The sequence below is a fragment of the Anomaloglossus baeobatrachus genome, chromosome 3, assembly GCF_048569485.1.
Source record: "Anomaloglossus baeobatrachus isolate aAnoBae1 chromosome 3, aAnoBae1.hap1, whole genome shotgun sequence".
Classification (NCBI taxonomy): Eukaryota; Metazoa; Chordata; class Amphibia; order Anura; family Aromobatidae; genus Anomaloglossus; species Anomaloglossus baeobatrachus.
Window position 1 is genome coordinate 635,206,370 of NC_134355.1, and position 13,070 is coordinate 635,219,439.

The window sequence follows — 13,070 nt, forward strand, 5'->3', positions numbered from 1 at the left end:
TCTAGGAGCTTTCCCACAGATGTTTCCTACACGTGACCCCCGGCGAAAGAACAAGCTAAAATGTCCGAATTGGGGTTATCAATCCTGCTTAATTCCTGTCCCCTCCTACCTTAGTGACCTCACAGGAAGCACTGCTCCACCCCTGGCTGGAGTCAGGATAATATCCAAAAACGGGATAATGGCCATAACTTTGCCTGGGAACGTCGTAGGCGGACGCCAACGCTCTCATTGTGACCGTTATGAATTTAGCTGCAACACAAGAGGACTCATGGCTTGTCTGCTAAATCCCCACCGGCCGATATCACGTTTGGGGTATTTCCCAAGGTCCTACTCCCATATAAAATATGGGCCAGCACCGTCCGCATGCGGGGACGTCATTTTTATGCTTGCCATATTTATGGGAAATATGGTTCACGAGATATTAACCATATTTTACCGGAGTCGTTCTGTCTGGTGGCTTCCATAGCCTTATAATGAGATACAAACTCTTGTTACAGGGTCACGGCAGGGGGCATCCTGTGTCCACTGTTCCCAGCTCATCTAATCTCCATATCACAGGAGATGGCCATTGGATGTGTTGCTGGGATGTGACACCTTCCCAGATGTTGGACAACTGAGAACAAGAAGGGATGGGGGCGCTACCATGGAGTGATGAGAGCGATTATGACGAAATCATAATTCCTCTTCATATCCCAGGATTTTCCTCACAGTGGTGATTGGCTGTGCTGAAGCCTATCAACAAGCGCCCAGGCTGTGGGCACTTCTGTCCCAAACACAGCTATGCCAAGTATTGGCAAGGCTGCGATTCGCCTGCGCACCACATGACCTGCGATGATGTCAGTGAGGTCACTGCAGTTCATGTCGGCCAGCTGTGAACTCTGTTGACCTACGTAAAGTTACTGGAGTTAACAACTGCCTGACTCACAAGCAGAGGACAGCGTGACAGCTGTGAACTCCGGTGACCTCATTGACATCCCTGCTTCTCACAGCCAGCAGCTCCCCCACTGCCCTCAGTGTGTTCCGGACCTGTTTTCTGTCACTGCTCACCACGGCCTTAGGGTGTAGCAGAGCCGTGGATCATTGTGGGACGTCATTGTGAATTACGTTGGACCTGCGAGGTTGTTTTGGGGAGGGGGGGTTAATAAAACAGGTGAAAGAGGATGGCTGTGTTTTTTTCAATATAGGATTTTTCTGTGTTTGTTATTATTTCTTGACTTACAAGGTTAGTAATGGGAGAGTCTTATAGACACTTCTTCAATACTAATTCAGGGCTTGATGGCAGCTGTGATTTTTGACAAATCACATCTGTCATCAATCCTAGCTATTATCAGGGTGGGAAGGGCAATGGGCATTGGCCCTTTCCCAGCCTATTTGTCCACAGAAGCTTCTTTATCTTGGCTGTTTAGCAAAACATGGGGCATCATCATATCATATTATTACTATTATTTTGACACTACACTAGACAGAGTTATTGCAATCACCAACCTTAGCACAGAGTCTGGGCAGCGGGGGGTTTATATGGCAGTTTGACTGTAACCAATCAAAGACACTGGCACATAGGATGGGCGGGGGAAGCAGTGAATATTCATGTAGTTTAATGAGCAGGCCAGAAAAGAGTCTGACTGGTGTGTTATCTTCTGAGAAACACGGTATATATAATTTTCCTGCTCATACCCCCATTTTGCTTCCTTTTGCAACCCCGTAACCCTTACTACGACCACTTTACAGATATTTTTTTTTTATCACAGACGGTCGGGTCCCCATTGACTTGTATGGGGTTTGAAGTCCAGGGTCAATTCCTGTTTTGCAATCAAACTTTTTTAAAGCCTGAACTAATCCGAACATCCAAAAGGTCCTCTCATCTCTAGTCAATTCGGAGGTAAAATCTGTATTCAGTGAAGACTTTCTCATTACGGAGATAGGAGATGGCAGAGGTTACTGATTGATTCTAGGTAGATAGAAGAAAGAGGAAGGGAAGGAGGCAGGGCTCTGCCTCTAAGCTCCTCCCCTTTCCATTGTCATAGAATCTCATCAGCACCAATCACCATCTCCTATCTCCGTAATGGAAAAGTCTTCACTGATTACAGATTTTACTTACGAATTGAGAATTTTGATAATGAATGATCAATTCTGTCAGAGAAAGAAGCAGATTTGTCTGATAACATTTACAGTGTAACCTCGGTTAACGAGTAACCCAGTTAGCAAGTATTTCGCTTAACGAGCAAAGCTTGCTGTAAATTTGTAACTCAGTTTACATGCAAGCTTTGCTGTACAAGCAAATCCTCACCGCACACACTTCCGGTTCCGTTCATCCACCGCGCTCTAACCCGCTCTTGCAGTCTGCACACACAAACCACACGCACACACACACACACACACACAAACAAACCACAAAAACAAACCACACACACACGCAAACAAAACCACACACACACACACACACACACAAACCACACACGCAAACAAACCACACACGCAAACAAACCACACACGCAAACAAACCACACACGCAAACAAACCACACACGCAAACAAACCACACACGCAAACAAACCACACACGCAAACAAACCACGCACGCACACATATTATGCTTACCTTTCGTTCTGTTCCATCGCCGGCCTCCTGGTTCTTCTTCTAGTTCGCCGCTACAAGATGTATATCGGGCAACCATCACGACGAGGGAGGAACTTCCACTGTCAGCCGCTACTCAAGGCAGTGTGCTGTTTAATCAGAGGCAAGCGGCTCCTGCCTTTGACGTCAGCGCTCTGGCAGCGGAAGTCCCGGCATCGGTCGCCTTGGTTACCCGATACACATCCTGTACCGGCGAACTGCAAGAACCAGGAGGCCGGTGAGGGAACGGAAGGTAAGGTGAGCATAATATGTGTGTGTTTGTACGTGTCTGGAATGGCACAATAGGGGACCAGGATGGGACATTGAACAAGTTGTGGAAGGAATTGTCTGCATTGCAATGATTTCCTATGGGAAATTATGCTTTGGTAGATGAGTAACTTGGTTTACAAGCGCACTCCCAGAACAGATTGTTCTCGTAAACCAAGGTTCTACTGTATTACAAAGTTGCTTATTTTCAGGTGTCCTATCCATTTATAAAATAAAAATCAAAATCAACGGTTACGCTTTAAGTATGCGCAACCGGTCACTCAGATGCTAGGCATAGAAGTGAAGACCAGCTGCCGAGGTGGTCCAGACACCGTGTGAATAGAATTGCTCATCTCTGCCGGATATGACTTGTACGGTACCACTGTGAACTTACTTTATTATTTCGTCTCGGTTCCCATGAAGATCATTTTCGGAGTTGATTTTTGCTCGCAGGTGGTTAATTTCAGCATCTAATTTCCTAGCCGTGCAGGAAACTTCAATCCTCTCTGGAAAAATCTGCTTTGCTTTAGAAATTTTTTCCTGTTTAGATTTAAAAGAAAAAAAAAATGTAAAAGTTAAAACATTAATACAGAGAGAACAAACTAAAGAGATGCCAGCCTCAAAACAAGCGCAGATAGTGCCTCAGATCTGGAGATACATCAGCTAATATGAAAGCAAAGACAACATCTCAAGGACTTTGTATGTTCTCCTTCTGGGTTTCCTCCTACACTCCAAAGACGATCACCTCATGCAGTAGGGGCAGAGAGTCCGATTCCAGCTATATCACTTACTGGGCTACTTGGTGCAGTTTTGATAAAATACCAGTTTTCTCCGCTGTGGATGTAGCAGTGCTATGAATGCTAAGCAGTGTATAACCCTGCACACACTTTTTTTTTATCTTTTATTTATTTTTGGTTTTTTTTTTTATCTTTCCCTGTTTGGCAGCTCTGCCAATCAGTGGTGGGGGTGCGGCTACACACAGTAGCTGGACTATGTTGCACATAACACCTAGTCCTGCAGTGATAATCTCCTGCTGTTTAAAACTCCGAATGTATTGAAATTACAGAAAGCTGCTGAACAAGTGGCATCCATGGAATCAGGATCCCCGCCCCTATATCATGCTGCTGTCAGAATACCTACAGATTCTCTTCACTTATTCTTATCCAGAACAGATTAATCAATGCCCCACACTAAGCGCCGCTGGTCCTATGATATTTTTTTGGTTGCCTCCTTACCTCCAGGTCATTTTCTTTAGCATTCAGTTCATTCTTTTGCTTCTTAATCCCATTTAGATGCTCCTTCATCTTGTCCTCATAGTGCTTCTTATGGCGCTTACAGTTCTCCACTTCTTGGTCCACTTTGTGAAGATCGTCCTGAAACAGAAGAAAGGATTAGCTTTTCTTTGTTTTTTTTTTTTGTGGGCACACCTCCTATAAAAGCTCTAATGGACACTCAATTACAGTTAGCCGATTTTGGCTGACCATCCAGTGCGTTTGTGGGCCTCTCCACTATCCCCATACAGAAGATGATGGGAAGAGAAGGTTTTGGAATGTTGAATTACAATGCAGAATCCCCCGGCAGGGATGAGGGGAATGAAAACTTTGTGCTTGTTTTTGTAGATATGCAGTGTACATGAAACAGAATAGAAGTCTATTATACGTGATCAGACCGCAGGTGTTGTGAATACATTTGAATTAGATTCCAGTTTGTGGCTCCCTCTTGTGGTCAGTGCAGGTAATGCAGTTAACTTGCTGAATGGGAAACAGACAGCTGAGGAAGATAGGCAATCAGGCCATTCGAATTGGGCCGGAGTAGTTTCCTCCTGTTCCATGCCGGTGCTCAATGCATCTCCTGTGTGCTAAGGACTTCCTGAAACCAACCCTGTTCTCTGTGTCTACCAGAACTCCTCTCAGATAAGCTGGTCTTTGTACCTCTGCTTATGGTATTCACTTTCTTGTTATTTTGCTTGTGTGGAGTTCTTGGTGGAGTTGGATCATTCCCTACTGGGAGTATCTGTGTACCTTGCTCCATGTTCTGTTATGTATTGTGTTTTGTCATGCTTGGTACTAAATTCAGTCCCTCCTCTATATCCGTGTTTTTCTTGGATAACAGTAACACCAGAGTACTGATATAGTGGGGAAGAGCCTGTGTAGGCTCAGTATTTTTCCATATCAGGTGTGCTGGTATTTACTTGGGTTTTTACGCCTGCAGTCAGTGCTCTTTCCTATCCTTTCCTATGCAGATAGTTTGGTCCTCATCTTTGCTGAATCCATTCTCTAGCTACGTATTGTGTTTTCCTATATCACCGTAGTCTTTAAATGTGTGGGGCTATCTATATCTTTGGGGACTGCTCTTAGGGAGATTAGCTTTTCTAATATTTCTCTCTGTAAGAATTTTAAGTTCTCCGGCTGTGTCGGGGCGACCAGGTCATCGTAGGCACGCCCCACGGCTACTTCTAGTTGTGCGCCAGTATTAGGTCTGCAGTCCGTTAAGGTTCCAGCCACTCTGGTTATTTTTTGGTTTCCAACTTTTTGTATTTTTTCTGATCCCCCTCAGTCACTGAATCAGAACAGCAGGCTTCTCTAATAGCCCAAATCCTGTCCAAAATATTTTTTTTAACATAACTTCATTGGGGGTTTACAATTAACAGATTTCCCTTTACACAGCCAGAGTTCAATAAAACAAAAATTTGGGGTACTTGCTGTAAAATAGCTTTCTTTGAGCGTTCATTGGAGGACACAGGAAACAATGGGGTGCATGCAACTGCCACTATGAGGCTGATACTAAAAAAGTTAGCTCTTTCATAGCAAGGTACACAAACCAACTGGCATAAAGCCAAAATACTGAGAAAGCAGTAGGAGAAGCAACAGTGAGGTAAGAACATAGCAGAAAAATATCAAACTTCACACAAGGGCGAGTACTGTATCCCCCAATGAAGGTTTCAATAAAAATTTTACGATGAGTGCCCAAAAGACTTTCTTCAACGCTTCCCTGAAGGGGGACACAGAAAACCATGTTATGTCCTAAGGCTCAAGGGTGGGCAAAAGACAAAAACCTTCAGATCTGAGCTTGGGCCACTGTGGCTTGCAGGACCCTTCTACTGAGGCTCACATCTGATGACGCATACGTATGAACCCTGTGGAACTTTGCGAAGGTATGAATGGAAGACAAGGTAGCAGCGTTGCAGATCTGTGAGACAAGGCCTGGTGATGGATGGTCCAAGAACGCCCCACAGAGAAAGTGAAGTGAGCTATGATCTTAAGTGGGCAGGTTCTGTCTTATATCCAAAAGGCTTCCAGGATGGCAGACTGGATGCAGTGAAAGATGGAGGCTTTAGAGGTAAGAAGGCCTCTGCGATGACCTTCTAAGATCACAAAAAGAGAATCCGCAAGTCTGAAAGATACCTTTCTAGAGAGGTACAGACATAGTGCTCTCATGAGGTACAATTTGTTTAATGGACCTCTCCAGAGGATGATAGGGATACGGACAAAACAAGGGCAGAATAAGGTCATCATTAAGGTGAAAAGAAGAAACCATCTTAGGAAGAAAGGACGGAATCTTACGCAGAACCACCTTATCCTGGTGGAACACTAGGTAAGGAGAACAACAAGAGCTGAGAGTTTGGTCACTCGTCTGATAGAGGTGATAGCAACAAGAAAGGAAACCTTCCAGGAGAGAAAGGATAGAGACTTCCTGTATCAGTTCAAATGGAGAGTTCTGAAGAAGGTCCAGAACAAGGTTGAGGTCCCATGCATCAACTGGGGGGCCTATAAGGAGGAACAAAATTAGCGACTACGTGAAGGAAGGTCTTGAATAGAGGACGATATGCCAGATGTTTCTAAAAAAGAATGGAAAGCGCCAAAACTCAACGTTTGAAAGAACTAAGACAAGCCAGCTTCAAAACCTGACAGCAGGAAAACCAAAATGAAGGGTAAGGAAAAAGTAATGGGGGTGGTCTGGTTGGCATATCAGTGGAGGAAGGCTTTCAATGTATAAGGTAAATGAGAGAAGAAGGGCAGCTTTCTTACTTTGATCATGATCTGTTCGGAGAAGTCAGAGGACCTCAATACCATGGCTTCAACAGCCATGCTGTTACATTGAGTAACTGAAAATTTTGGTTGAAGAGGGGCCCTGTGAAAAAAAAAAAAATCAGGAAGATCCGGAAGCTTCTCTGGGACATCTGCAAGTAGGTTGATTATCTTCATACCAGGGTCTTCTGGGCCACGAGTATGATGGGCACTTCTGCTTTGATCTTTTTGATCAGTTTGGGGATCAGAGGTAGAGGAAAATGGTAAGGAAGAGAGACCTGTGATAAGGGAATTGCCAGAGTGTCGGAGCCAATCGTGAGATCTGAATAAAAAGTGTGGAACCTTGTGGTTCAGCCTGGATGCCATCGAATCGATATGAGGGGTTCCCCATCTGAAGTAGATCTGGTCGAAGAGGTCCTCGCGGCAGAGAATGTCAGCAGCCCAATTGTCCCCTCAACGGATGTGTGATGCTGAAAGTGATGGAAAATTCTGCTCAGTCCATGACAGAATGCGGGAGACATCTGACATCACTGCCCGACTTCCGAGTGACGCCTTGGTGGTTGATATATGTCAAGGCCGAGGAATTGTCAGATTGGACACGAATCGAAAGTCCTAAAAGAAGATCCTGTCAATGGAGAGCCAAGAAGGTCGCCCTACTTTTCAGAATTTTGATGAGCAGAGATGCTTCCCGAACATTCCATCGATCCTGGACCGTGAAGCTCTGAAAAACTGCTTCCTAATCTAGGGACACTGGCGTTCGTCATAACCATCTTCAAACATATCAGCAGATACGATCTTCCCTGTAAAACGAGAAGGAAGTGCCTCCATAAATTCAGGGACTTCTTGACCTTGGGAGGAAGTAGAAGAGGCTCGTCCAGGGAATAAGTTGATTTGACCCATCTTGAGAGGAGATATTACTGAAGGGGACAAGTGTGGAACTGCTGAAATGGGACCGTCTCCATTGCATCTACCATCTTGCTCAGATCACTCAATAGAGCTTGCATGTGTGTTGTCAAATGGCTTACCCAGGAAAGTTATGCGCTGGCCTGGAATCAGAGACAACTTCAATTGTTTGATGATCCAACAGAGACAGTAAACAGTAAATAGTGTCCAGAGTAATTTGAAGGCTCTTGAGATACTCAGAGCAAAAGGAGGCTTTAATTAAATGTTGCTCACATAGGGAATGACTAGGATTCCCCTGTTCCGAAGGATGGCAATGCCGGATGCCATTATCTTTGTGAAAACCCTGGACGCTGAGGCAAGACTAAGGGGGAGCACTGAAAATTGGAAATGGAACTCCTGCACTGTGAAGCAGAGAAATATCTGGTGAGATGAAAAATGGGAATTTGTAGATAGGCATCCTGGTTTTCCACTGAGCAGAGAAACTCCTCAAGTTCCATAGAGACTATAACACACTGAAGGGACTCAAAGCTGAAGTGACGCAGGCATGGTGCGTTTGTTCAACAACTTGAAATCCAAAATGAGGTGAACAGAGCCATTTTTCTTTAGGACCATCAACAGGTTTGAATGAAAATCTGAAAAACATTCTTCTGGAGGAACGGGAATGGTGACAACTCACTTGTGGTAGGAACCGATAGCCCTGATTAAGTCGGGAATGAGAAAGAGGGTTTTTAGGTGTGCGAGTCCAAAAAAAACGCGGTAGGGTGGAAAACTATTTTGTGCCCAAAGGAGACAACAACTCGGACCCAGGCATCGTAGACAAGTGAAAGCCACTCGTCCTGGAAAAATAGGAGGCTGCCACCCAACATGGGAGAATTCCAAGAAGGGTACGGCCAGTAATGTGGAGGAGAATCAGTTGGACCTTGATCAGGTGTCTCAGCTCTTTTGCCCTCTTGGTAGCCAGAAAGGTGCTGGTTCGAAAGAGGGTTTCCCTTTGACAGACTGGAGACCTGTGTCTGCGACTGGAATTTCCAGTTGCAAATTGACGAAAGGAACAGAACTGAAGAGTGCGCTTTTTGGTAGGTGGGCGATTGGGCTTCAGCTGGGGAAGAGAAGTTCTCTTGCCTCCCTTGGAGTCTGAAACGATCTTGCCCAATCTGGTTCCGGAGAGATGAAAGTACTGGAAAGGGAAGACTGGTGAGGGACTTCTTGAAGGCCGAATCCGTGTTCCATGCTTTAAGCCACAAGGCTATACAGATCACAATCAAGAAACCGGCGGTGAAAGCTGAGCAGGTAGCTGCGTCTAGAGAAGCGGTCAAAAGGGTACATTCCTGTGTGGAAGATTTGTTCTGTCAAGTCTGCTAACTTGGAAAGGATGCCCTGTCAGAGAATTTTGACCCAGGCAGAAACAGAATTGGAAATCCACGTGGAAGCGAATAATGGACGAAGAGCCGGTCCCGCGGCCTTGAAGGCTGATTCAGCCAGAGACTATGTGCCTGTTGGGGGGCGTCCTTGAGGGACGCCCCAGCTGAGAGAGGGACAGTAGTATTGGTAGACAGACGGAATACTGGGTGCTCCACCGCATGAGACTCTTTCCATTTCTAGAGAAGTTCAAATGCAAAGGGATACAGAGATGCGCTTCCTTCATAGAAAACATTTTTCTGGATGCTCGTATTCTTTGGCAAAAATTCTGTCAAATTCTTAGAGGTTGGGGAATACTCGAGGGGGGCGCTTTGCCTTTTTGAAACATACGGAATGTTTGGAAGGTAATTGCTCTTCGTCCTTCATGTTGTGGGTCTGATTTATTGTCAGAATCAGACTATCCACCATGTACTGAAGCTTGGAAATCTGTTTGGAGTCTAGATCGTAATCTGACACTGAACGGGGGTCTGACTCCTTAGTCATAAGTGCGTCGGAGGAGGCAGACAGAGAAAACAACCCTAAAAAAAAGTTGAGTGAAATGGATACCTGGAATATGAGCTGGAACGTACTTGCCTTTTGGATCTTTAGCGAGATCTGCCATGTTGTAGTGGAAACACAGAAGGCCCTGACTCGCTTTGGAAAGCGACCTGAGCCCCTGTGGTGCTAGGATTTGGCATAAGCTCTAAAATCGAAACCAGAGTATGAGACACCTTGGACAGGTCAGCGACCGATTGGGACAGTGCTGCAGCCCAACCAGGGGTGTTTTCTCACTGCGGACAGTGGGGCTCCTGGGGAGATTACATGTTAGGTGTGCTGCAATCCAGGCAGAGTGGTGAGGGCTAACCAAAATTTCTTACTGCAGGAAGGGCAAGCAAAGTGAGAATGGCACTGGGATGGGAGTGGGAAGAATAAAAAGAAAAAAAAAGGAAAAAAGAACAGAAGTGCTGTGCGAGTAAACGTTGCATAGTAAGGCTATGTGCGCACGTGTGCGTAATTCATGCAGTTACGCTGCGCTTTGTAGCGCAGCGTAACTGCATGCGTCCTGCGTCCCCTGCACAGTCTATGGAGATTGTGCAGGGGCCGTGCGCACGTGGCGTCTTAGAGCGCAGCGCTTCGGCTGCTGCCCGAAGCGCTGCGTTCAAGAAGTGACATGTCACTTCTTCCGTGCGCTTTGCCGGCAGCTCCTGCTCGGTCTATGGCAGGAGCTGCAGGCAGAGCGCATGGAATCGGCTTTTTTTTTTTTTTCTACGGACATTTTCTGCAGCGATTTGAAGCGCACGTGTGCTCTTCAGATCGCTGCAGAAATTTCTGCAGGGCTAGTACGCAACGTGCGCACATAGCCTAAAAGAGCTGCCCTCCAGGAAAAATCATAAGTCCCCAATAAATGTCTATATATCTTAAGTCATATGGTAAGGCTCGTTAAAGGGAATCAGACAGCAGGTTTTTGCTACCCCACCTAACTGCAGCATGATGTAGATAAAGAGACTCTGAATCCAACGATGCATCACTTACATTACTGGGTGCAGCCGTTCTGACACTAACTGGATTTTTAGGTTTAGTCATGAAGAAGAGTCCAGAGGGCTGTCCCTGCCCACACCAGGTTCTCAATAAAGATTGTACATTGACAGTGAGGTGTCAATCACAGGAGGGGGAGGGCTGGACAACATGGCACCAGCCAGCCAGTCATAGCAATAGTCATCACCAAGTGACAAAGACTTTAGTTAAGTAAACTATAGCATGGAATCTGATAAGAGGCATGGTTGATTTTTTATTTTTTTTTCTCTTACAGCATGCTGTACTCCGATTACATAGCAAAAACCTGCTGACCGACATGTATTTTTAGGTTCCAATACAATCCAATACAATATATCCAATAGGTGGCGCTAGAGTTGCTGAGCTCTTCCTCTCTGAAAAAGCTATTTGCATGGTAAAAAAAAGTCTTACGCACCTTCACTGGTTCAGCGACCTCAGACACTGAGCCGATCTTCGTTTTGATGTCTTCATACTTGCGCTCAGCCTCGCAGTAATGAGATTTATACTCCTCCATTTCCAGCTTGGCCTTCTCCACTTTCTCTTTCACATGTTCAATTCTGTTCTTGTTTTCCTGCACTTCACTCTCCTGTGATCAAGTGCCCAAGAAAACAGGTAGAAAAATCACATTCTGTACAGTATATTCCCAATAAAAAAAAACAAACAAGCAATTGTGGAGCATCTTTTCGTTCGGGCCATTTCTCTATTATTCCTCCTGAAAATGCACTAATATTATTGGTGCATTTTCAGGAGGAATAATAGAGAAATGGCACCAATAACAAAAGATTTACTTTTCCCTAGCTTTGTCCTTAGACTTTCACACTATCAAAATTCTTGCTGACAAAGTCAATATGTCAGAAGAGACCCCCTATATGGAGAGAAGGTATGCACACCAGTGACTATAAGGGGAATATATGAAAAGCAGAAACTGCTGTGTGAATACTGACATGAAAAATCCAATAGCTATATGTAAGAATGAAAATGGAATCTGCATTACTGCCATGCACATATGAATAAAGAGAAATTTAGCTATTGAATTGATCAATGCAATAGAGCCCCAACACTACGCCAAAGTATTTCTCTACGTTGGGGTCCCTAGCTTGTGTGTGTCTTCTCATGCAGTTAAACGGATTTTTGTGTACTCACCATAAAATCGTTTTCTCTTAGCCATCATTGGGGGACACAGGACCATGGGTGTTATGCTGCCTATCCATAGATAGGAGGACACTAAGTAGATGCAAAAGCATAGCTCCTCCTCTGCAGTATACACCCCCTGGCCGGGCCAGGCAAGCTCAGTTTTAGTACACAAGCGGTAGGAGAAAAAGCCAGTAAAAACTTACCTCAACAGAGGAACATAAGAAAAAAAAGAGTCATAACCAAATAAGGTACTGAGAGAACAAAGGCCCAACAGGACAACAGGGTGGGTGCTGTGTCCCCCAATGATGGCTAAGAGAAAACGATTTTACGGTCAGTACACAAAAATCCGTTTTTCTCTGACGCCTCATTGGGGGACACAGGACCATGGGACGTCCTAAAGCAGTCCATGGGTGGGAAAAATAAAAACAAGACAAAGCAACCCAAGGACTAGGAACCAGTCCCAGACAACCTGGAGCGCCTACTGAGAGAAGGTGCTCCACTGCCGTTTGCAGAATTGTCCTACCCAGATTTGCCTCAGCTGAAACCTGGGTATGGACTCTGTAATGCTTTGAAAAACGTATGTAGGCTAGATCAGGTCGCAGCCTTACACACCTGTTCCACTGAAGCCTGATGCCGAATGGCCCACGAAGCGCCAACTGTTCGCGTGGAATGAGCCCGTAGCCCACTAGGAATGGGCTTGAGTTGCAAGCGGTAGACTTTTTGGATCGCAGAGCGAATCCAACGAGCCAGAGTCGCCTTTGAAGTTGCCTGTCCCTTCTTAGGCCCCTCAGGAATGACGAACAAGAGTCCGTTTTCCTAAAGGGGGCTGTCCTGGATATGTAATATCTGAGAGCTCTGACGAGGTCTAACGAATGCAGAGACCTTTCCACCCTATGAACTGGGTGTGGACAAAAGGAAGGCAGAACAATGTCCTCGTTCAAATGAAACGGGGTAGGAACCTTTGGAAGAACATCCGGAAGGGGGCGCAGAACCACCTTGTCCTGGTGAAAAATCAGAAAAGGCTTGCGGCAAGAGAGTGCTGGTAGCTCCGAAACCCGTTTGATGGACGTAATTGCCACCAGGAACGTTACCTTCCAGGACCGAAAAACAAGGGAGGATTCCTTGAGAGGTTCAAAGGGGACCTCTGGAGACTGTCCAGAACGAGATTGAGGTCC

General features: G+C 45.5%; 1 protein-coding gene across 1 annotated transcript in view; it reads right to left on the reverse strand.

The window, feature by feature from the left end:
• Positions 1–13,070, reverse strand: part of SMC6 (structural maintenance of chromosomes 6) — a 224,032-nt gene that overhangs the window by 26,640 nt on the left and 184,322 nt on the right. Inside the window, 3 exon segments of the mRNA XM_075341130.1 lie at positions 3,273–3,418; positions 4,114–4,251; positions 11,177–11,347. Of these exon segments, the coding sequence (XP_075197245.1) occupies positions 3,273–3,418; positions 4,114–4,251; positions 11,177–11,347 (455 nt within the window).